The sequence below is a fragment of the Carettochelys insculpta genome, chromosome 12 (genome assembly GCF_033958435.1).
Source record: "Carettochelys insculpta isolate YL-2023 chromosome 12, ASM3395843v1, whole genome shotgun sequence".
NCBI classification, from domain to species: Eukaryota; Metazoa; Chordata; order Testudines; family Carettochelyidae; genus Carettochelys; species Carettochelys insculpta.
In genome coordinates, this window is record NC_134148.1 from 25,735,874 (window position 1) to 25,759,324 (window position 23,451).

General features: G+C 41.1%; 1 protein-coding gene across 1 annotated transcript in view; it reads right to left on the reverse strand.

Moving 5' to 3' along the window:
- ATP8B4 (ATPase phospholipid transporting 8B4 (putative)) overlaps positions 1–23,451 on the reverse strand; it is a 154,015-nt gene that overhangs the window by 14,372 nt on the left and 116,192 nt on the right. Inside the window, exons 18-23 of the mRNA XM_075007201.1 lie at positions 21,858–22,022; positions 18,338–18,449; positions 17,658–17,763; positions 9,215–9,362; positions 5,732–5,915; positions 4,245–4,468 (exon numbers count right to left, since the gene is read on the reverse strand). Of these exons, the coding sequence (XP_074863302.1) occupies positions 4,245–4,468; positions 5,732–5,915; positions 9,215–9,362; positions 17,658–17,763; positions 18,338–18,449; positions 21,858–22,022 (939 nt within the window). The remainder of the gene's footprint in view (positions 1–4,244; positions 4,469–5,731; positions 5,916–9,214; positions 9,363–17,657; positions 17,764–18,337; positions 18,450–21,857; positions 22,023–23,451) is intronic.

A 23,451-nucleotide genomic window follows, 5' to 3' on the forward strand; every position in this document is an offset into this window, starting at 1 on the left:
ACCTAAAAGCTATGACAGAAACTGCAAAATGAGCTAAAAATGCAACATTTGGGTAACTAAAGCTTGTATGTGCATAACTCATGAGTAACTTAAAACTCAAAGAGTTGATACGTTAAGAACCAATTTGATAATGATTACTTATTTGTAATGTAGAAATGCATACATGACCTAGATGAACATAGACCTACACTGGAGAAACACCAGACCGAAACTGAAGGACAGGAGCCTTTGTAAAATTTCAGCCATGGATCTTAACAGTAAAATCAAAGTCCTCTTCTATATTTTCAATTGAATTGCTACTGTAATGAGATGTAGAAAAGCAAGAAATAGTTTATATTCATAATTTAAAGTACATCATTTATTTAACTGGGAATTCATAAGATGTCCATTACTACAGCATCTACGATCATCACATAACTACCCACCCCCACAGGATTTTCATATTTCCTACATAGGATTGGATTTGTCTGTATGAGAAAGATTTCTTAGCCATTCTGCAACTTTCCATTACTGATAGAAAGCAAGTGAAATGAGAGCTGTCATTGTGTCTTCAAAGTAGCATACTCTATCACCTGTCCCCAAAAACTGCACCTTGGGGATCGTCAGCCTGAGGTTTCAGTGAGCATGGCTCTTGTAGCAAGTCACACAGAGAGGACATGTCAGAGGTGGTTGATCTTTTACCCACTAAAGACTTTAAAAATTAGGACTGGGACTGCAAAGTGCATGGAGATCCAGCGTAAAATATGGAACACAGTGTAGTATGATTTTGACAAATTGCCTTACCAAGAAGTGCACGCTGAACTAAATCTCAGCTTCTTCCAAGAATCTGTGTTGTCCTGAAATAGGACACTATGTTCAGAGTCAGGAGACCTGGACCTATTCAGAGATTTGATGCTGACCTGCTGTGTGACCACACTCAAGTCAGTTTACTTCTCTGTGACTCTGTTTCCCTTCCCAATCCTTGTCCATCTTGCCTGTTTAGAACATATGTCCTTTGGAGCAGGAAGGACACTTTACCATTTGTTGATCCAATACCTAACTACATAGGAGCTAAAACATGCTCTGGTGACTGGTCTATTGTGCACTGAGAGGTCTGAGGTCAAAGACCAAGAGCTGACAGCCACTTGATTACAACATGTTCCTGACAACCACCTGCATGTAGGACAAAAATTGAAGTATTCTAGTTTTTCTGAAGAAAAAAATTAAAAGATTGAAACAGCTTCCAGAATACTGGCAATTACGCTGATCGCCCCCAGTCATAGTTATGTCTGCCATCAGATCACTTTATTTTCTTTCAGTGTACAATTTTACACTTGAATTTTATTCTACAGACTCCCATTTTTGCAGAGGTCATGCCAGAGAATCCCTCCACGAGTTCTTCCTCTAAGATCCACATTCAAACACTCATTCTCATTGTTACGTATTTTGGTGTATCCTCAGAGTACAGTGTACAGCGTACAGAAAGGAATACACAGAGTTAATAGATTATAGAACATAGCCATAAGTTGTCCCCTATTTTGAATCAATGAGAATGGATATAAAGTCTTAAGCCTTTACACCAAATTATACAAAAACATAATTAAAATGTATATTAATACTGCTGAGAAAATACTTTCTTGTGCCTACTAAGTTTATAAAATTGAGACAAAATAGTAAAGTATTCATGAGAAGAATATTGACGTTCTAGTGTTTAATAAAATCATTCCAACACTATGCAGCTGTATAAATCATAACAAACATTATGTTTAATTGCTGTAATTATTAAATGTCTCTCATACCCCAGAAATACAAATGTTGTTTCCCATGGCTCAGACCTTTAAAGCAGTCCTTTGCTATTAATGTTTTTATATAACTCCTTATCCCTTCTTTTCTGGGACCATGACAGCAGTCCTCAGGAGTTGCTTCTTTTTCCCAGTTTGCCATTGCATGCATCTTCACACAATGGCATTGCTGCTGCAGCCCTTGTCTCTTCCCAATCCCAGAAGGAGTTTGAAGATCCAATAGTCTCTTCTTGACATCACCCACAAATTAGCCAATGAGACCCACTTCCCCAAAGCCACCCTCTCTGCCTGCTAGGAGGCTTGCCCACCTCAATAACCAAAAGGTTACCCACTAATTTCCCAAGTGACTCATCAGTGGACCAACAGAAGAGGTCCCACTGCCATGTGAACAACCACTGATTAAGCCAAAGGTCACAGAATGATCTGTTGACACCTACAATGTTACTGTGAGGCTTAACTGCCTGGTATGGAGAGCAGCCTAGTGAAGGCATCCTGAGATACTACAGAGGGAAGATCATAGTGGATCAGGAGGGATAGGAATGGGAGCATTGATGAATTTGAAGGCGAAGATGGGCACTTCTTCAGGGCATGGCCATGGAGGAAGATTATTAACCCATGGAATGTCACATATATCTCCAACTTAAATGAGAGATTTTGAGAGAGACTCATACTATGCTTTCAGGTGCATCTTGTGCAGATTCATAGTGCAACCCCAAATACTACCCTTTACATTTACCCAACAAAGAAAGACATAGATGAAAATCCCCAAGATATTGAATAAGCATTCACATATACAAACAAGCATTCAATAAATATATGAATATGCATTCAAATTAAAACAAGACTAAAGGTCCCCCCACCCTCTTATTCAAAACCGAATACTGACTTATATAGATGACACTTCTCATTCGGAGGAAACTGTACATATGTAGTGTTCCCTGCTACCTGTGGGCAAGAGAGTTTGCAAAAGGGCTTGTTCTTCCAGATGATAAACAGGGTACTTAATCATCTAATTCACTATTGCTATCTAACCAACATGAAATGAAACTCGACAACTTATCAGACTCAGGGCCCAATGGACTGAAGACTCACTCCAACTTGAAGGTGAGAAACACTCACCCACATAACTGCTTCTAATTGACCAAGAATTAAATAGCAATAAATAAATAAATAAATAAATAAATGGGTTCTGCTCCTGGTCTATTGCACTTTGGCTAAAGGCCTTGGACTTTTAGTAACTTCTGCCCGTCAAACATGAGGACACAGAAAAAGTAAGATTTGCTGAAAGATACAAGAAGTTCCCCACGTACCCAAGCAGCTTTGCAAGACACCTTTATAATTACCTTATACAGGTTGAACCTCTCTAATCCAGCACTGTTGGGACCTGACCAGTGCTGGATGAGAGAATTTGCTGGACCATGAGAGGTCATATTTTCTAGCAGCATTACCAGCACTTCCATTGTTCACTGGGCTCTTAGAAGACGTTTAGGGGCAAGTTACAGCTAAATAATAGCACAGAACTCTGAGAGCCAGGACTGGTAACTGGAAACAAACTTTATGGGACCCATGGGAAACTTGGCCATACCCATGACAAGTGGTCATCCAGCTAATTAAAATCCATGCTGGACTATGGAGTTTGCTGGACAAGAGAGTTCAGAGTTCCAGAGGTTCAACCTGTACTTTGGTTCACTTTGGCTAGATCTTAGGCCAGGTCTATGCTAGGGGATAAGTTCAAATTAAGACACACAGCACCAGCTACGTTAATTGCAAAGCTGGAGTCAACATACCTTGATCTGAACTTGAGCACCATCTCCAAAGTGGGACAATGATGGAAGAAATGCTGCAGTCAACTTCCCTTTCTCCTTGTGACTGCATGGAGTATCAGAGTCAACAGGGATTGCCCTGAACATGAAATTTTGCACATCCCTACTAGATGCACTAAATTGAACCCTGGAATATCGACCTCCAGAACACTGATCAGCATGTAAGTGTAGACGTACCCTCATTTAGGATCAATTGGCTTGGCATGGATCCTACTCATGTGGCCTGCAAAATTTATAGGTTCCAGCTCTCCTGACAACCACACAAACAAGCCTCTGAATTTTTCCCTAAAGAAACTGTTTACTAGATGAGGACATATGGTTCTCTTTTTTCATTTAAGCATAAGGCAGCATGACCTAACAAATGAAATCATGAAATGTCTCAAAAATTTGGAAGAAATTAAGGAAACCATTAAGCACAATAATTACAGTCAGATTAATTTTTTAAAGAAAGCAAATGAAAGCTAATAGCATTTTAATTAACTTCAAAATGATTTTCACTCAAGCATTTGGATTGTTCAGTTCAATTTTCCGATTTCTAATCATACAGTAATTTAAGAAACACACTTTTTAATAGGTGGATACATTAAACATACACAACATTGTTTTGTTGGTTTATAAAGTTAATTCCCAAAAAACTAACCTGAGCTGAAAAGCCACAGAAGAAGCCAAACCAGAAATGCACCATAGTGAAAGCAAAGTTTTTATAGAAGAAATAACACAAGAACTTGCACATTCGGAAATAGGACCACCTGCCATGAACAAACAGGAGCCGCTTAAGATATCTGAACTGGGCAATGGAGTAATCACTGGCCAAGACTGCTTGCATTCCTTCCTCACCACTGATGCCCACTCCTATGTTTGCACCTGTAAGTTAAAAAGAAGCAGAAATGTATCTCTACTGAGTATTTGAAAAAGAAATATTAATTTGCTGAACTATCACAGGCAACATTTTGTTCAGTGAAACATAATTAGATGTTTCTTTGTGGCTGTATTGCATCCTGTACTGAAGCAGGTCACAATTTAGTTAGGATATTATTCAGGGTAGCCAAACTAAGGATACTTACTACCAAGGAATTCTACTTACTTGGGATGTCAACATATGATAAAATGGTATTGAAATGGGGATATCATGTCTTTGTAATATTAGGAGGCTGATGGTACTTTGACACCTTACAAAAATTCTTGGCCTCTGCCAGTTCTTGTTTACCAAAGCAGAAATGTTTTAACAAACTCTCTGCAGGCTCTTTGAACCTCTGATGAAAATTAACCATTTTAAGGGTGGAATTACTACAGCACTGCCAGGATGTTGGAAGGCCTGAAATTGGTAATTCAATTTCAGCTCAGTCTGAGTAAAAATAACTGTTTCTGTTTGGTGCAGTGGTATTTTTTTTGTAAATGACAGATCTGTATCATCTTTATTTCTTCAGAGAACCAGTAAGATAAATGTGAGCAAAACAAAGTAATCTGAGAACCATTTTAGATACTAGCATAAAGTGCACCACCTGGTTAGTTAGAATTCTCTCCTTAAAGCTGTGTCTACACTTGCCCCTTCCTTTTGCAAGGAGCATGGTAATGAGCGAGGTCAGAATATGATAATGAGGCGCTTCTATGAATATGCAGTGCCTCATTAGCATAATGGCGGCCTCAGCAATTTGAAAGTGCCACTTTTGAATCCCATGTCACCCGTGGAGATGGCGGCCTTTTGAAAGGACCCCCCAGCCTTTGAAAGACCCTTCTTCCTACCTGGGGTTAGGAAGAAGGGGCTTTCAAAGAATGGGGGTCCTTTTGAAAGGCCCTGTCTCCATGGGCAGTGCACGATTTGAAAGTGGCACTTCTGAATCGCCGTGGCTGCCATTATGCTAATGAGGTGCTGCATATTCATGGTAGCATCTCATTAGCATTTTCCGACCTTGCTCATTACCATGCCCCTTCTGAAAGGAAGGGGCTAGGGTAGACACAGCTGAAGTCAGAATGAAAGATGGGCTACTTGGGTATCCCAATTAAGGTAGATTCAGCAGTCTGTTATTTATCGAATGCTTACGAACATGAATGTATTCACAGGCAAACCTTAGCAAGTAATTGGCATTTTATGCATTTAACTGAAACTATGACACCGTTTCCTCTTACTTTTGATCATGCTAACGTCATTGGATCCATCCCCTATGGCCAAAGTGACTGCTTTCCTGTTCTTCTTAACCAGCTCTACCACTTGTGCTTTTTGTAAGGGAGTCACTCGACAACACATCACAGTTTTACACATGCAGGCAATTTCCAGGAATTCATTCTCCAGATCAGCCTGAAGTGCATAAGCCTGCAAAACAAAATATTCCGTCAGAGTGCTGGTTCTGTGGCTATACTCAGTAGAAGATATGATGGGCAGGAAATGAAAATAAACAATAAATAAGAATGAATAGGATTCATAACTTTTCAATGCAGTAATTTCAAACTTTTTAAACAGCTGAACCCTTTAGCAGAAGATGCTATAGATTCCCAGTAAACACAATAAATCAATCTCTTAAGTGTATACAGAAAATATATACATACATATAACCCATATAATCGTAACACAAATGAGAGCAAAGTTACATTTAATTGCAAAATACTTATAATTTCATTGGACATTCAATACAAAATTAAAAAATAGATAGAAATAACCTAAAATCAGATACATTACTTATTTTAGTACAGTGCTCGACTTTCCAGCTAACTTTTATTGAACTAAATAGGGTCTAATCCAGTGACTCATCAGCTGTGTTTAGCTGCAGGTATGCAGCGTATCTTTGACGTTCAGTACCCATGGGGCCTCCTCACAATTCAGACACAGGAAAATGCTGGCAATTATTACTACATAGAGTCTGGCCTCTCTCCTTTGGACTGGCATATTGCTGGTCAACTGTGTATGGCATGTGACCAGGGTCACTGGAAAAACGAATAAAATGTTCCCATTCTACATGTATCGTGGGGTTTCATTTACTGTGTGACAATTTTTCAATCAAACTGCAAGAGGAAGAAAAGACCCTCAGAAAGCCCCAGGCAAATAAAGGACTCTCTTGAAAATCATGCCACAGGGAAAATTTCAGTTCATTGGTTTAGATACAATAATAGTTGGAGGGGTTATACATAAGGAACGTGGAAAAGATAATGCTTTCCCAGATCTTTGAAAATGCTCAAGAGAAAGGGGTGAGGCCTGCGCAAGTTGCCTTTGAGCAGGCTTACTGGCGGCCGTGAGGGGACACAGATGTCCCAGGGCCCGGCCTGTCAAAAGTGGCCGAGAGTTCCAGCCTGTCACTGCTGTACCCTGGCTGCCGCAGCAGCTGGAGTTCTGGGCTCCTTTAAAATGCTAGTAGCACTGCTCCATGCTTGGCGGGGGGTGGGGTCCTAAGGGCAACTGCCCTAGTCCCCACCCCTTCTGGGGGGTGTGGAGCCAGGTCCCCCTCACACTTTGCCTCAGGTTGCAGTGGCTGTTGGCTGCTGCCCTGCTCAGAGCGAGTGCTGGGCTGCAGCGTCCCACCCCACATGGTGAATCAGCTGCCAGATACAGCAATGGCCTCCAGCTTGGCCAGCACCTTCTTCCTGCTGCTTCCAGCAGGTAAGGGAGGAGACTGCAGTGCTGCTGGGCTGGTACCGCATGTTCCCTAGCAACTGCGCCTTTTGGAATCACTGCAACTTCTCCCCTTTATTTCCCCCTCTGAAGGTGTCTATTCCCAGATCAGCCTGGTACTGTCCAGTGGAATTGTGAAGAAGCCAGGAGAGACCCTCACACTGACCTGCATCATGTCCAGATGCTCTCTCACTAGCTCTGGGGTGCACTGAGCCGCAGCCAGTGGACTGGGTCAGAGTTATGTGGGATGGCAAAAACTATAACTATAAAAATGCTCTCATTGGGCTGGGAAGGAAAAAGAGCAGAGGGATGGGGGAGAGGTAGGCAGGGATGGCTGGACAGACACAGGACCACTGTGGGGCAAAGCTGGGCTGAGGGGCACAGAGGCAAAGGGGCCAAGCTGAGCATAGGGGAACAGGGGGAGGGAAGGATGAACTGGGCTGGGGATGCATAGGGAAAAGGACCTGAGCTGGTCACAGGACCTCGCAGGGGGTGGGGGCAGAGCTGGGCACGGGTGATAGGGGTGGCAGACAGGGGAAGTAGGGTAGGAGGGGCACCTATAGGCAGGTGAGGGTTGGGGTTCTGGTTGACCAGGGTTTCCTCTAATTGAGAGGTGGCACTCAGGGTTTCTCCAGGTGGGGAATGGCACATGGCCCTGCTCAGGGAGGGGCTGGGGGCCCATTGATTGTTTAGCCTTGGAGTCCAGAATTCCCATTAGCGTGCTTTCCTCTGAGACTGGTATCTCCAAACAAAAAGGGTAACTACAAATCTTAGCTTATTTCCCAATTCTAGTCTTAAACTCTGTCAAAACGAGTTAACATCCGTTGTCTTCCCATTCCTCTGACTCTCAGATGAGACTGTCAAGGAGGGTGCCACTTAATGTGAGTGGTGGTGTTTGCTCCAACTGTTCACAGCCAAGTTAGTGGTCCTGTTCTAATTTTTTTGCAAAGACTGCTAAACAGTTCTGAGATGAGACTGAAACTACAAATCTGTGTGTAGGAGAGAAATAGTTTCTGCAGACTACATGACCATTATGGTGCAGAAAATAATCTTCCCTGGAGCAGAGATATACTTTCCATAGCTTCCACAGTGTAGAAGGGAACACATCATTTATGGCTGGAACGCAGCTGGAGATAGCCATACATACTTAAACTACTTTAAGTAGCTGTCATTCTTAAGGAAAAGCTTAACTAATACTTCCATTTATACCTCCTTTTTCTATTAAGAAACTGTCTGATGGCAGAGCCACTCTTACTCAAACTTTTAAAAGAAAATAAAAACAGAAGGATGTGAATATACAAAGATGTTTATGTATCTTCATGAGTAGCTAATTTTTCAAAAGTGAAGCCTGAGCTTTTAAGTCTCTTAGCTTATTAAGTCACAATGTTTTGATGCTTTTTAAAGATTTTGAACATGAACTACATTTAAGTAATGTAAGCTTTTTCCATTATGACAAGAACCAGATTTCCTAATCAAAGCAAATTGTTTTGCCATCCCTGCAAAATGCTGATATTTAGAAAACCCACTGGAGGTATCTTAATGACATTAATTTGGTGCAGTAATTATTTTAAGGTCAGGTTGTGCTCTCAAACAACAAACATGAGGAAAAAAATAACCGCATTACATCTGCCTAATTGCATTCCCTTAATTAATTGGCAATGATTTGTGATATTCCCCTCATACAAGCACTTAAACACTAATAGCACTGGTCTATGTCTAGTTCAGAAAGGATAAGATTGTGTGAACTAGTTCTTACTATGGGCCTTCTCCACTGTTGCAGTTATTAAAAAAAGCTGTATAGAGTTACTCGTTTGATTTCATTTCTACACACATCCAAAGTTAAGACATAATTATTAATTGTTTCTTGAAATTATGTCAGCTTTTGTTTTTAGCTCTCTTATGAAACAGTTTTAGAGTTTGGAGAGAAATCTGTCATTGTTAAAAAACAAAACAGACATGGTTATTTTGGGTTGGGAAGGAAAGGACAAAACCTGAAAAAACTGACTTACCAGGCTATGTCCATTTATGACTAATGCATAATCACCAGTGACAATTTCTTCCAAGACTGAGCCCTGCTTTGATTCTTGCCCTTTTTCAAAACTTACAAGACCATTGGAAAGGTTTTTGCTTTCTCCAAACAAATGTTCTTTTGCTTTTCTTAAAAGAAAAAAAGAGAATATTGTTATCATTAATTTTAATCTGACAATGATTTAAGATCACTTCAGTTCCGCTGCTCTTATCTATTATTACATAAGAGTAAATGTCAGTTGGCAAGAAGGATATTTCTTTTACTTGATGAGCATACTATAGGGTGTTTAAAATCCAAGGAAGTAGGTTTGATAGGTATGAAGGTAAGACAATATGTTTTAAATAACCTTAGAATTTAAATAGCATTCTTGCCCTGAGTTTGAACTGTGTGATTTATCATTATTTGTTATTAAGATTTTTGAGAATTAAAGGAAAGATTAGTCTAGCACAGAAAATGCTGCATAGGTTGAACCTCTCTTGTCCAGTGCCTTTGGGACCTGACTGGTGCCAGACAAGAGAATTTGCCAGACAATGAGGACAATATCTCTTAGCACATTACCAACACTTACACTGCTTACTGGGCTCTTAAAAGACATTTAGGGGTAAATTTGCACTAAATAACACAACATAACACTGACAGTCAGGACAGGTGGTTGTAAACAAACTATCAGACCACAGGAAACTTGACCACACCCATGATAAGTGGTCATCCAGCTAACAAAAATCATGCCAGATTATAGAGTTTGCCAGACAAGAGATTTCTCGATTAGAGAGTTCAAACCTGTAAGCTGCGTCTACACGTGCACGCTACTTCGAAGTAGCGGCAGTAACTTCGAAATAGCGCCCATCACGTCTACACGTGTTGGGCGCTATTTCGAAGTTGAAATCGACGTTAGGCGGCGAGACGTCGAAGTCGCTAACCCCATGAGGGGATGGGAATAGCGCCCTACTTCGACATTCAACATCGAAGTAGGGACGTGTAGACGATCCGCGTCCCGCAACATCGAAATAGCGGGGTCCTCCATGGCGGCCATCAGCTGGGGGGTTGAGAGATACTCTCTCTCCAGCCCTTGCGGGGCTCTGTGGTCACCGTGGGCAGCAGCCCTTAGCCCAGGGCTTCTGGCTGCTGCTGCTGCAGCTGGGGGTCCGTGCTGCATATACAGGGTCTGCAACTAGTTGTTGGCTCTGTGTATCTTGCACTGTTTAATGAAAGTGTGTCTGGGAGGGGCCCTTTAAGGGAGCGACTTGCTGTTGAGTCCGCCCCGTGACCCTGTCTGCAGCTGTGCCTGGCTCCCTTATTTCGATGTGTGCTACTTTGGCGTGTAGACGTTCCCTCGCTGTGCCTATTTCGATGTTGGGCTGAGCAACGTCGAAGTTGAACATTGACGTTGCCAGCCCTGGAGGACGTGTAGACGTTATTCATCGAAATAGCCTATTTCGATGTCGCAACATCGAAATAAGCTATTTCGAAGTTGGGTGCACGTGTAGACGTAGCCGTAGTGACATTTACAAAAGCAAAGGATATGCAGAAACTTTTTTCTAGGAATTCTAAACACATTAATTTTATTTTGTCAAACAAAACAAAAAACACAGTTCCAGAATAACATACAAGGACATTGACCTTTTACAAATTACAGTAAAAGTAAACTTAATTAGCAACTCAACATCATAAGCTGAATGGGTAAGACACACTTATTCAGATGTTCAGATTGGAGTAGGTACTACAAGACTGCTTGTTTTTTTTATGAAACTACAGACCAAAACGGCTAACCCTCTGAGACTACCATAAGCAGAGGGTTCTAAACCAATTCATTGGAATAGTATGAAAATGTGAATCTTAATAAATCTCATCTATGTCCTTATAACCACCTGAACCAACCCCACATCTGGACTCTGACACACACTACAACTGGCCTCTGGGAAAGGCACCACCTGCTATCGCAGGTATCCATAGAGTGAAGCCTTTTGTAGCTCCCTGATGTCACTGGGGTGTCTTTGTACAATTAAACTCTCCTTTTAGTTATCGGCTATGCTCATTTTTATGGAGGTCCCAGATTTAAATTTTGTCCAAAGTCTATTTATTGTAAACTCTTCTTGTTTTTTCATAAAATTATTATATAATGCTTTGTTTGAGATTTTTTTCTGGAGGTTAATTGCTTTCACTTTCTGGAAACTCTGTATACATGCAATATTGTGGGTAAGATAATATCTTACTGGACCAACTTCTGCTGGTGAGACAAGCTTATGAGTTTCCACAGTGTTCATCTTCAGATATTGGAAAAGAAGAGCTCTCTGTGAGCTCAAAAGTTGTCTCTGTCACCAGCAGAAGTGGGTCCAATAAAGTATATTATCTTATCCACTTTGTTCCTCTAATATCCTGGCACCAACATGGCTACTACAGCATTGTATGTATTATGACAAATGTGGGATTACTCTAATAATTTACCAATATGCTATGCTTATTATATGAAAGTACTGAGTTAATTTAATAGCTGACCATAAGGAAAAACACGCAGGAAGTGAAGAATCGGTCAATATGTGCCCCATGCAACTAACATTAGAGGACTAGCTTTGATCTAAATCAGTGATGAAAAACCAAGAAGAATGAGAGGGCCACATGAGTGGGTTGCATCAGTGGAGCTCCCTACTTCAGACTCCTCCCTGTCCCTTCCAGCACTTTTGGAGAACCACGAATCCACTGATTTGCACTCTCTCACTCCTCCTCCCCACTTCCAGAGCTTGAACAGGTGCCAACAGCTGATTTGTATCATTCCAGTTCTGGGAGGGATGAGGAGGAGCAGGGCTCGAGCATAAATCCGCCAGTACATTGTGCTCCAAAAGTGCTGGGAGGAAGGGAGAATAAGAAGTGGGGGGCCCATGGGGGACAGAGGCAGACAAGAGGGCTGCGTATTACAAGTGGATTCCCGATGGGTCATATGAAGCCTGCGGGCCACAGATTGCCCACCACAAATCTAAGTACTATCTTCTATTAGATCTTGCACTGACATCAAACCACTGTATTTACAGTATCACCACATATAACCGTGGAAATGATTGTAGTATCATAAATTTAGTATTAAAAGAGTGGAGGATGAAATTTGAAAACTCTAAAGTCTTTGGCTTGAGGCAATTGGACAGTTTGTTTTGGAATATCAAATCAGGAAATACCCACTACCTACACAAGAAGTTAAAGTTGGACTCGACACTTACTTTTTATATTATAAAGCTTATATAGATAACTCTCTCCATGGCTACGTCTACACGTGAAGCCAACATCGAAATAGATAGGCTATTTCAATGAGTAACGTCTACACGTCCTCCAGGGCTGGCAACGTCGATGTTCAACTTCGACGTTGCGCGGCACCACATCGAAATAAGCACTGCGAGGGAACGTCTACACGCCAAAGTAGCACACATCGAAATAAGGGTGCCAGGCACAGCTGCAGACAGGGTCACAGGGCAGACTCAACAGCAAGCCGCTCCCTTAAAGGGCCCCTCCCAGACACACTTGCACTAAACAACACAAGATACACAGAGCCGACAACTGGTTACAGACCCTGTGACTGCAGCATGGATCCCCAGCTGCCGCAGCAGCAGCCAGAAGCCCTGGGCTAAGGGCTGCTGCCCACGGTGACCATAAAGCCCCGCAGGGGCTGGAGAGAGAGCATCTCTCAACCCTTCAGCTGATGGCCGCCATGGTGGACCCCACTATTTCGAAGTTGCGGGACGCGCAACGACTACATGGTCCCTACTTCGACGTTGAACGTCGAAGTAGGGCGCTATTCCTATCTCCTCATGGGGTTAGCGACTTCGACGTCTCGCTGCCTAACGTCGAAGTTAACTTTGAAATAGTGCCCGGCGCGTGTAGCCGTGATGGGCGCTATTTCGAAGTTAGTGCCGCTACTTCGAAGTAGCGTGCACGTGTAGACACGGCTCATGTGTAACATCTCTAAACATATCTTTCCACTTCAGTGACATAGCATATTGTGCATGCAGACTTCCTAGATGTGTTTCTCAGAAATAAATATGACTATTTGTAGGTTTACTGTTTTATTAAGTCTTTTTCCAGTCTGTTCTAATGACTTAATTTCTACTTGTCTTCATCAGTAGCATATTCCAAAAAGGGCAAAATGCAAGCCAGGATTTATCTGTATTCAGTGTTGCCCTCAGACATGGTGGAATTCATATGAGGTCATATATCTGAGAGCTGTACTGCCTTTTCTTAACTACAGCTTTTTTTCTCCACCATTTGATAATCAGAATCACATACGGATATGTAGTTATTTACACATATGAACGACATTGCTCAACTCTTTGACCATCTTTTGCCTATTCAAACCATGGTACACATTTATACCTCTTTTGTGTTTAACTTCCATGTTTCCAAGATTTTAAAAAAGGACAAATCATTTACTCTATTTCATTATGTCCATATTTGGCTCCCACTCTGTTGTCTTGCTTGAACCCTAGCCTAATGCTCTGAGTGATTTTCAATCTGGATTTCCGTCCATTCGTCGTGCCAAGCTCAACAATTCATAACCAAATTGATTCCTACATAAATAGTTTACACAAAAATAGAACCCATGTTAACACAACTCATTTTATCAAGGCAATATATAACATGCAATTCTTAACCAAAATACACAAATCACAAAGGCTAAAATAAAAATGCTTGTTTACTTTAATTGCTGTATTATGTAGTTTCCCATTATTCAGATTCAAGATATATTAGTTATAGCAATAGGTTGGAACTGAAATGCCCAAACCACTTGGCTGGTGCCAAAATACCAAGAGATAATTAGGTAAACTGATAGCTTGCTTTGTCTGATACCCAAAATAGGCAACAATTTTATGTCCATGGTAATTACAGAAAAAATGCCATGTTTGGCTCTAGTGAAAGTAGAAAAAAATACAGAGAAATGAAAAAGAGACTCAAAATAAGAGGAGAGAACTGAGAAGGAAGAAAATTCTCAAGTTAATTGAGGAATAGTAAAAAGGAGAGATAGACATGGTCTACAGATCTTTAAATAATCTATTTAGTATACTGTCTAGAAAAGGTAGAAGGATGCTGCTGCTCGTAAGATAGGGCTCTAGTAATAATTTATATGGTCCTATAATCTATTCCAAGGAAGGAAATTTGCATAAATCTCCAATAGTTAAAATCATAATGCCATGTATTTGTAGCCATCAAGAAGTCCCAGCTGCCAGCACTATTTGTAACAATATATTTCTCCAAATTAATGTTAGTGTCTAGTTTAGAGATACTGCTAACATCTCCTCCTCCACATAAAGTGATAGTGGCATTTGTTCTAACCTCTCCATGGATAAGCATAAAGGGACACAGATGAAAGTAAGACAGGGCTATGGAGGAGAAAAATACTCACTTTGCACAGCAAATTAAATTTGAGATGTGTGTCCTTGTGGGTCCTCCCCTTTAGGTGACACTCTGCCCTAGTGCTTTTAATCAGAGATTTGTAGTATCAATGCTCAGTTGGGTTGCACATGTGCTCTCCCCATCTTGCGCCACTTCAGTGTTAACTGGTGCTGTGCTGTGCTACCACCCACCTTCTGTTCCTTTTCTACCGCTGAGACTAACAGAGAATAGTGGGGAGAATAGTGGGGAACCTACAGGGACACAGTGGCATTGGAACAGTTTGTGGAGCGGGGATGCTGAGCTATACTCCCCTTACCTTTGTCCATGCCCCTCAGAGCCCCCTGGAGCTGGGCCAGTGACCAAAACCCCAGGCCAACCTTTTGAGTAGGACCCCAGCAGCTGGGATGTAGGCAGCAGAAGTACAGGGCCAGTGGCAGGGACCCTGGCCTAGCGGCACAAATCCTGAGGTTGTGCACCCCCTTGCACTCCTACTTCCTGCACCTATGCAGGGCAAACATCTCAAAGAACCTATGTTACTGCACAAGATGAGTAACTTTCTTTTTCTCCTCGAGTGCTGGATACTTTAGGTGAATTCAAAGCACTGCCCTCCAGTGGAAGGCGAGAGCTTCAGACCTGAAGTTGTGACTGCTGACCGCACAGAGACACTGAAAGGCATCAGCTGTTGCCTGTCGCTGTAATACATCACATATAGTAGTGTGGGCTGAGGCTCACGTTGCAGCCCTACGAACATCTGTGGATGGGTACATTGTTGAGAAAAGCTGCACAGGTAGACAAGGCTCTGGTGGAATCTTTAAATCTTCACAGGGGGTTTGTCAGTCACACTGATGGAAGCACGATTTTATGCAATCAGACACCCACTTGGAGAGCCTCTCTTTGGAGATGGCACCCTCTTTGGAGAGTTCAATGATGAAGACCAACAGTTTCAGGGATTTAAAAATCTGGTTCTGTGTATGTAAAAAGCTATTGCTCTCCACACATTGAGAGGATGAAGTGTGGACTGCCTTCTACCCTTACGAGGTTTTGGATAGAATGTTGGTAGGTTAGTTGAGGTGGAAGGTTGAGACAACTTTAGGTAAAAATTTCAGGTGCAATCACAGGGATATGCTTATCTTTTAAAAAAAAAAAAAGATAGGGTATGCGGTGGATCATGAGAGTATTCAACATTCCTCCACATCTGGCAGAGATAATGGCTACTAGAAATGCCATCTTCCTTGGCAGATGTAACAGTGAGCACATAGTCATAGGTTCAAATGAATAATCATCGAGGATCTGAAGGACTAGGCCCAAGTCCCACAGAGGAGCTTCTGAAGGGATTCTGAAGGGGACCAGCAGCCCGGCAGATGAAAGTGTGGCCCCTAACCCAAGAGCCAAGTATCTGTGGTGATGGTCAGTGTTGGTGTGTTCTGAATAAAGGGCACTCCCTTACAGATACAGCCTAGTTGTATCCACCAGAATAGGGAACCTTTTATTTTGTGCACTGAGGAGTTTGTTTATGCTGTACCTACGTGTACCTATATGAAGCCATGCTTGCGGGCCTGTTGAAGGCCTTTTAAAAATTGCCACAGTCAGAGGGTGGCTGGGGAGAGAGAGCACAGCACAGCACAGCACAGCACAGCAGAAGCTGCTGTGAATGGGGGATAGCTGGGGGAGGGAGCCCTGAGGGAGTAGCTAGACTCCCACCACAGAAAATAGCTGCCAACCTGACCCCTGACAGGATGAGGGAGGAGGGCTGCTGACCCCCAAAGAATGATAGGGGAAAGATGGGTCCTTGCCATAACTGTTTCATGTCATGAGTATCAGGTTGGTTAAATTAAGAAAGCACTTCCTCGGTAGAGAGGCTATGCCCTCAGGAGAAAAGAGATGGGCTCCAATGAATACCAGTTCTTGCACAGATGTTAGAGTGGACTTTGTGCATTTATTTGGAGGCTGAATCTAACGAACAGATGAACACTATCTGTTCAGTGGCTGTACCACTATTTACTTTGTTGGTGCTTTCAACTGGCAGTAGTCCAAGTATAGGACTATCATGATTCCACTTCTAGAGGGGCAAGCCACAACTACTGCAAGTACCTTTGAAAAAATTCAAGGGGCAGTGGATAGCCTCAAGGGGAGGATGCTATCCTGGAAATGGTCCTGTCTCAACATATATCAAAGACATTGCCGATGAGAGGGATGAATCGTTATACGAAAATACAAATCCTGGAGGTGAAGGGCTGAGAACCAAAATCCTCTTTCGACTGTTGGAATTGTGGTGCCTAGCATAAAGATTTTGAAATGCTGCATCCTCTCTAACTTGTTGAGCTGCTGTTAATGGATCTCCATCCACCTAACTTTATCATTGTGGGAAAACAGTGTAGTATGAAGAAACTATATGTGAGGCAATCTTTAAAGCCAGGGCAATGGGCATTCCCCTCAGAAAGTCTTATGCCCCACAGAGGATGGCTGATATACCGATTAACGGAAACCTAATTTCTACTGAGATGATGATGATGATGATTATTTGAGGCAACAAAGAGGAAGCTAATTGACTATCCTTACTATATGAAGGCAATAAATAGGCTAGAAAGAATTAAATAGTGAGATGCTGCTCTAGCTCAAAGACAAAGGCAATAGAGAAGTCACTGGAGGGGGCTGGCTGCACAGTTTGAGTTATCTGCCTGAAGCTGTGCAAGTTGGGGATCATGCATATGCGAATCAGCATGGCACAGCTACCTCATATCTCCAGTTATAAGACTGGGAGCACATGAACATCGAAAAAGTGGAGCACCCAAAAGGACAGCACTCAGAGAAGAGCCCATGACTATGCACCCATAGAGGGGAAGGCAACCAGTATTTTAGCTTGTAGTCTGAAGTACTGGCCTCAAGTAGTTGGCTTGTTTCCATCAGACAAGCAAGCTGGCACACATTTATAACAACTTTAAAGATGGAATGTTAAGAAAAGGCTTCTAGCACCACAGGGAAAGAGTCTCATTTGAGCATTTTGTCAGCATGGAAGAAAACAAGATAAGATATTTTAAATGTTTATTTACCTGAGTTCTTCACGTACTTCTATTACTGTGCAACCAGTCACTATGAAAATCTCATTCATGATGTCAGTGAGCACATGGCAGGAATAACCAACATTTATGGCAGTTTCTGAGAGACAATAATATCAGTTTTTCTTAGGATAGTTTCATTTAAAATCTTTACTTATTTTGTAATGTCAACAGAACATACTGAGAGTACAGCACTATCATATGAGAGTAATTCTCTAACATAATTACTGGGTTTGATATAAATGTATTACTAAAAATACACCTTTCTCTGAGCTATATTTTGTAGTTATTATTTAGTGCTGTTCTACTTATAGTCCAACTGAGATCAGAGCCCTATTATTGTAGACACAAGGTCCTAAGATACAATAATCTTTGCTGAAGATGCCGTCCCTCTGCCAAGGTGCAGGATATTCACCAGAAGATCCAACAGTCACAGCAGTACTCCTCGCATGTTTACACACTACTCAATGTTATCATCATTGCCCTGCCTTGATGCACATCAAGCCCCTCAGAGCTGTGCTTTAATAATAACTTATAAAAGTTAAACAACAACGATGAAGGGAATGTGCTCTCAGCACTCTGTGCAAGGAACCTGTAAAAGTCTCACTAGTTAGGGTTTTCTGTCATGCACCCCAACTATTCACCCCAAAAATTACACAGTAGTAATGAATTACCTTGTTTGTCTCCTGTTAGAATCCAGATCTTAATGTTAGCTAGTGATAAACTGGCAATTGTTTCTGTGACTCCTTCCTGTAACTTGTCTTCTATAGCAGTAGCGCCTAGTAACTTTGTAAGGAAGCAGAACATTTAAGTGAGTTTTGACAAACTTTGCAACTAAGAAATCTGGGAAATATAAATAACATGTAGTACAGAGTTTTAAACATCTACACATAGAAAATATTTTTAATACAATGTAATGCCCTTGAACTACACTCACAGCTTTGAGTGACAGTAATAGAAATTTCCCCAAGTCTCAATGCAGTATCCAGTGTAATTTGCATCAAGACCTATGTTATACATAATTTCAGGGCAAGCTTGCCAGGAGATCCTCTAAATGGGGTGGGAGGAAGCTCAAGCCCTTTTCTTGCCCAACAGGCTAGCAGCAGCAGACCTAGAATCATTACCTTGTAGGCTGCAGTTTCTGTCTTAGCTCTTTTAATATGATTATACAGTAAACTCTTTCATATCCAACATCCTATAATCTGGAACTCTCAAATAACTGGCATTTTAACCATAAAAAATTTTAGCTTTCCATAAGTACAGTATAGTGAAAGTAAATACAAATAAATACAGCAAATACAGTATAAATTTACAGTGTACAATGCTACTGTTGTTGGTAAACAAAGTATTCTGCATACATTTTTGTTTGTTTCTTAATATCTAATCTTGTTTTCCTTTAGTGTTATGCATTGCTAGGTATACTGCTCTGTTATCCAGAATATATGAATATCCAGCAACCTCCCAGTACCAGGGGTGTCAGATATAAAAAAAGTTTATCGTATCTCCATATCAGCCTCAGCCAAAGTCATACAGGTACAGGTATAGGTATAATGCCAGAATGAGACCTAACGTGAGTTGTAGTTAAATGTGCAGCCCCTTTAATATAAGTGGCAGAGGCCAAAATGGAAATATCAACATTCAGAGAAGGCAACAAAGGATGCAGAATTCCAAAGGAATTGGGAAAACTCAGTAGGGTACTCAGAAGATAGTGCCAAATCTGGCTCTCAGATATATATGTATTCAACTTAAATTGACTATACTGGGAGCTGTAAGTGCACATCTGAGAGCAAAAATGGGTCCTTAGGGAGGAACTGATAGAACAAGCATGCAAGAGGAACAACTTTCTGAGTAATCAGAGGAAAGGATTTACCCTCACTTTTAAAGGAAAGAATAAGTTTTTTAAAATTTCTATTGTTTTAATACTTCTGGGAGAATTCTGTGCCAGATACAGTAAAGTCTTTCATATGCAGCATCCATGGGACCGGGATGCTGCTGGATTTTCAAATATTCTGGATAATAGAGAGGTATACCTAGCAATGCATAACACTAAATAAAAAGATTAGATATTAATACAGATATATCTATAGAGCTGTAAGGGACCCCTAGAGATCACTGAGTCCAGTCCCCTGCACTCACAGCAGGACCTATCACCATCCCTGACATTTTTGTTTGTTTGTTTGTTGAAATCTAACTTGCCTTGGAATCTTGACTGGTCCCCCTTCAAGGACTGAACTCATAATGCTGTGTTTACAAGGCCAATGCGCTTACCACTGAGCAATCCTTCTCCCTCTTCTTTGTTAAGAAACAAACAAAAATGTATGGAGAGTACTTTACTAACAACAGTAGTATTGTACACTGTTAACTTGTACTGTATTTGCTGTATTTATTTGTATGTACTTTCACTATACTGTACTTATGGAAAATGTAACTAAAATATACTTCTGGTTAAAATGCCAGTTACTTGAGAGTTCTGGACGACAGAATGCCAGATATGAAAGAGTTTACAATAATTAAAAATTATGCACAAAACTTAAAAATGCTGTGCACAATAATTTAAAATTGTGCAAAAGTTTTGTATATTTTATTTCTTAAAATAATGCAATATAATTATGCTGTTTTCAATTATTTTGTTAACGTATTTAATCTACAGTACCAGGGACAGAAAATAGGATTGGGGAGCATTGGAGGAAATCCCCAATCGCCAGATTGAATAAAAATGTAGCTAGCATTACTTCTAGTGATTAGTCAAAAATATATATGCTTGGTTTTACATCATAAACAATTGAAGAGCAAGTGAGGGCTGGAAACTCAAACTCAAAATTTATATTGCCTACTGACCATCTCCAGAAAGATCTTCGGCAGACAGTTCATAGAACACATTTTGATAGGAATTTTTTTCTATCCAAAAATTAGATCAGTTCTAATCGATAAAGTACCATAAACATTAACCTTTACAGTAAGGTTCCAGTATACCACTTTGGCAATATAAAGGAACCTTAAAATTTTTACATCTGTTTTACACTCTGGTGCTATGTCTATACTACAGAGATCTTTCAGAAGATCTCCTCTGAAAGCACTTCTTTTGAAAGAGTGAATCCACACACAAAAAAGCAGATCAAAAGAACTATCTGCTTTTTCGAACGACAATGTCCACACAGCCCCTTGTTCTTTTGAAAGAACAGGTCCAGGATCAAAAATCAGGCCCCACAAGGACTGCACTTTTGAAAAAAAAAAAAGGCCTGTAGAGTGTCTACATATATTTTCTTTCAAAAGAAGCTTTCAAAAGGGGGCGCTGTTCCTTAAATGGGAAAGGAAGAGCGATTTTGAAGGGAGAGCCGCATTCTTTCAATTTACTTTCAAAAGAGCACTTTTTGTGTGTAGATGCTCCACTGGATCTTTCGAAAGAGTTCACTTCTTTTGAAAAATCTTTCGAAAGAACTTGCTAGTGTAGACCCAGCCCTAGGTGAATTTTCACTAACAATGGGAACCATTCGTAAAGCAGGCACACTGCTATATTTTTCTCTGTGTGAGGGAACAGAGCCTGCCTCAGACTTACCTTTTCAGAAACAACTCAAAGCCATGCCCCTCCATGTACAGTGTGTGTCTCTCTCTCTCACACGCTTGACTACCCAACTTCTCCCCCACCCCAATCCCAGCAGTGATTTTACATCTCTACAAAACGTTCTGGATGACCAGATCAACCTACCTGTGCAGCTGGGAAGGAAGAAGTCATGACTGCTCTTGTGGCTTCCCTTTACTTCCCTATCAGAAGTAATTTTTTTTCTGCAGGGAAGCAAAGAAATCTGCAGGGCCCATGAATTCTGCACATGCAGTGACCCAGAATTTCCCCAAGACCATTTAATTGTGTATATTACATATTGAAAGCCAGCCCAGCCAACCGGAAGCTCTGCACACAGGGCTGCCCTGTGAACCAGAAGCCCTCTCTGTTGACAGAGGGGCCCCTGGAGTGTTTACACTATTTTCTTTGTTGACAGAATCTGTTGACAGAGGCACTATGCCTCGAATGATCAAGACAGAACTCTGCCATGAAAACGGCTGCATTTTGTCAACAGGCTCGACAGAACACATTTGTAGTGTGGATGCTCCCTGATTTTGTCAACAGAAGGCCTCTTCTGTTGACAGAACTCTGTAATGTAGACCCAGCTCCTGTGTGGTGGGTCTCTCAGAACATACCATCATGTCTTTTTCAATCGCTTCGTATGCTGCAGCAATATGTTCATTCCTGCTATCCAATGAAGTGTTTGCCTCCTGAAGTATCTTAAACCACTCTTTAAACTGCTCGTCAGTCAAGTTTTTGTATGCAAGGGCTAAGGTACGAAGGCCTTCTCCAGCAAACTCCTGTCACATAAGAATAAGAGATAAGCAGTATCTATGGGAATGGTGCAAATTAAAATAGTCATAGCTAGGTTATATTAATTTCCCACTCTATTAACATCTATCTTAATTATGGAGTCAATAACCAAAGGTGCTCTGTATACATTGAAATCAAATGCTCATAGATCTTGATTCTGGGAGATTTTAATTCTTCAGGTTTCTTTTACTTTGGAGCTAGGCTGTAGATATGTTTTCTACTTATAGCTATATTTTGTTCTTTAAAACATAACTTTAATGATTTGTGATAACTTTTATGTGTGTGTGTATATATATGTATGTATATTCTAACATTTTAATGTCAGAACTAGATAAAAAAAATAGATCAATGTTAAACAAAATGTTGCAGTCAGAGCCAAATGCGAATTAGTACGTAGGTATTAAACTGATGAAAGATTTAAACTGAAAAAGCAGCTAATTTACCCAGAATACTCTTTTTAGCACAACTAACTAAAATACTTAGAACATGACCACTAATCCATCATCTTAAAAGAATAATAACCATGTATAGTAAATTCTTTCATATCTGGCAGCCACAGGACTAGGAGGTTGCCGGACATTCAAATATTCTGGATAAGAGAGAGGTATACCTAGCAATGTGTAACAGTGAAGAAAAACAAGATTAGATATTAAGAAATAAACAAAAATGTATGTGGAATACTGTATTTACCAACAACAGTAGCACTGTGTACTGTAAAATTATACTGTATTTGCTGTATGTATTTGTATTTACTTTCACTGTGCTGTACTTACGGGGATTGTAACTAAATTTTACTTATGGTTAAAATGCCGGTTATCTGCGAGTTCTAGATAATAGAATGCCAGATATGAAAGAGTTTACTGTACCGTATCAGTGGAAGAACTAGCAATAGAAAGGTCTCAAACAGTCCATGAGTCACAACAGTTCTATGACATGGTATCCTGGCTTAAGTTCCTACCAGTTTGTTATGCTTAGGGCACTACCAAATTCACAGTCCATTTTGGTCAATTTCATGGTCACAGGATTTTAAGAATAAATTTCATTATTTCAGCTATTTCAAATCTGAAGTCGCACAATGTTGCAGCTGTAGGGTTCCTGACCCAAAAAGGAGTTGTGGGATGGAAGAGGTGCAAGGCTATTGCAGCAGGAGGGCTGTGGTAATGCTAACCTTGTTTCTGTGCTGCTGCTCATTCCAGAACTGCCTCAGAACTGAGCAGCTGGGGAGCAGCAGCTGCTGGCTACTGCAGAGCTACTGCAAGCAGCAGTGCAGAAGTAAGGATGGACCAGCATCATTGCCCTTGCTTCTGCGTTCCTGCCTGCAGTGCTAGGCCCTCAGTCAGTCCAACTGCCCAGGAATAAAGGCAGCAGCACAGAAGTAAGGTATAATGGTACCTCTTACTCATGTACTGCTGCTGG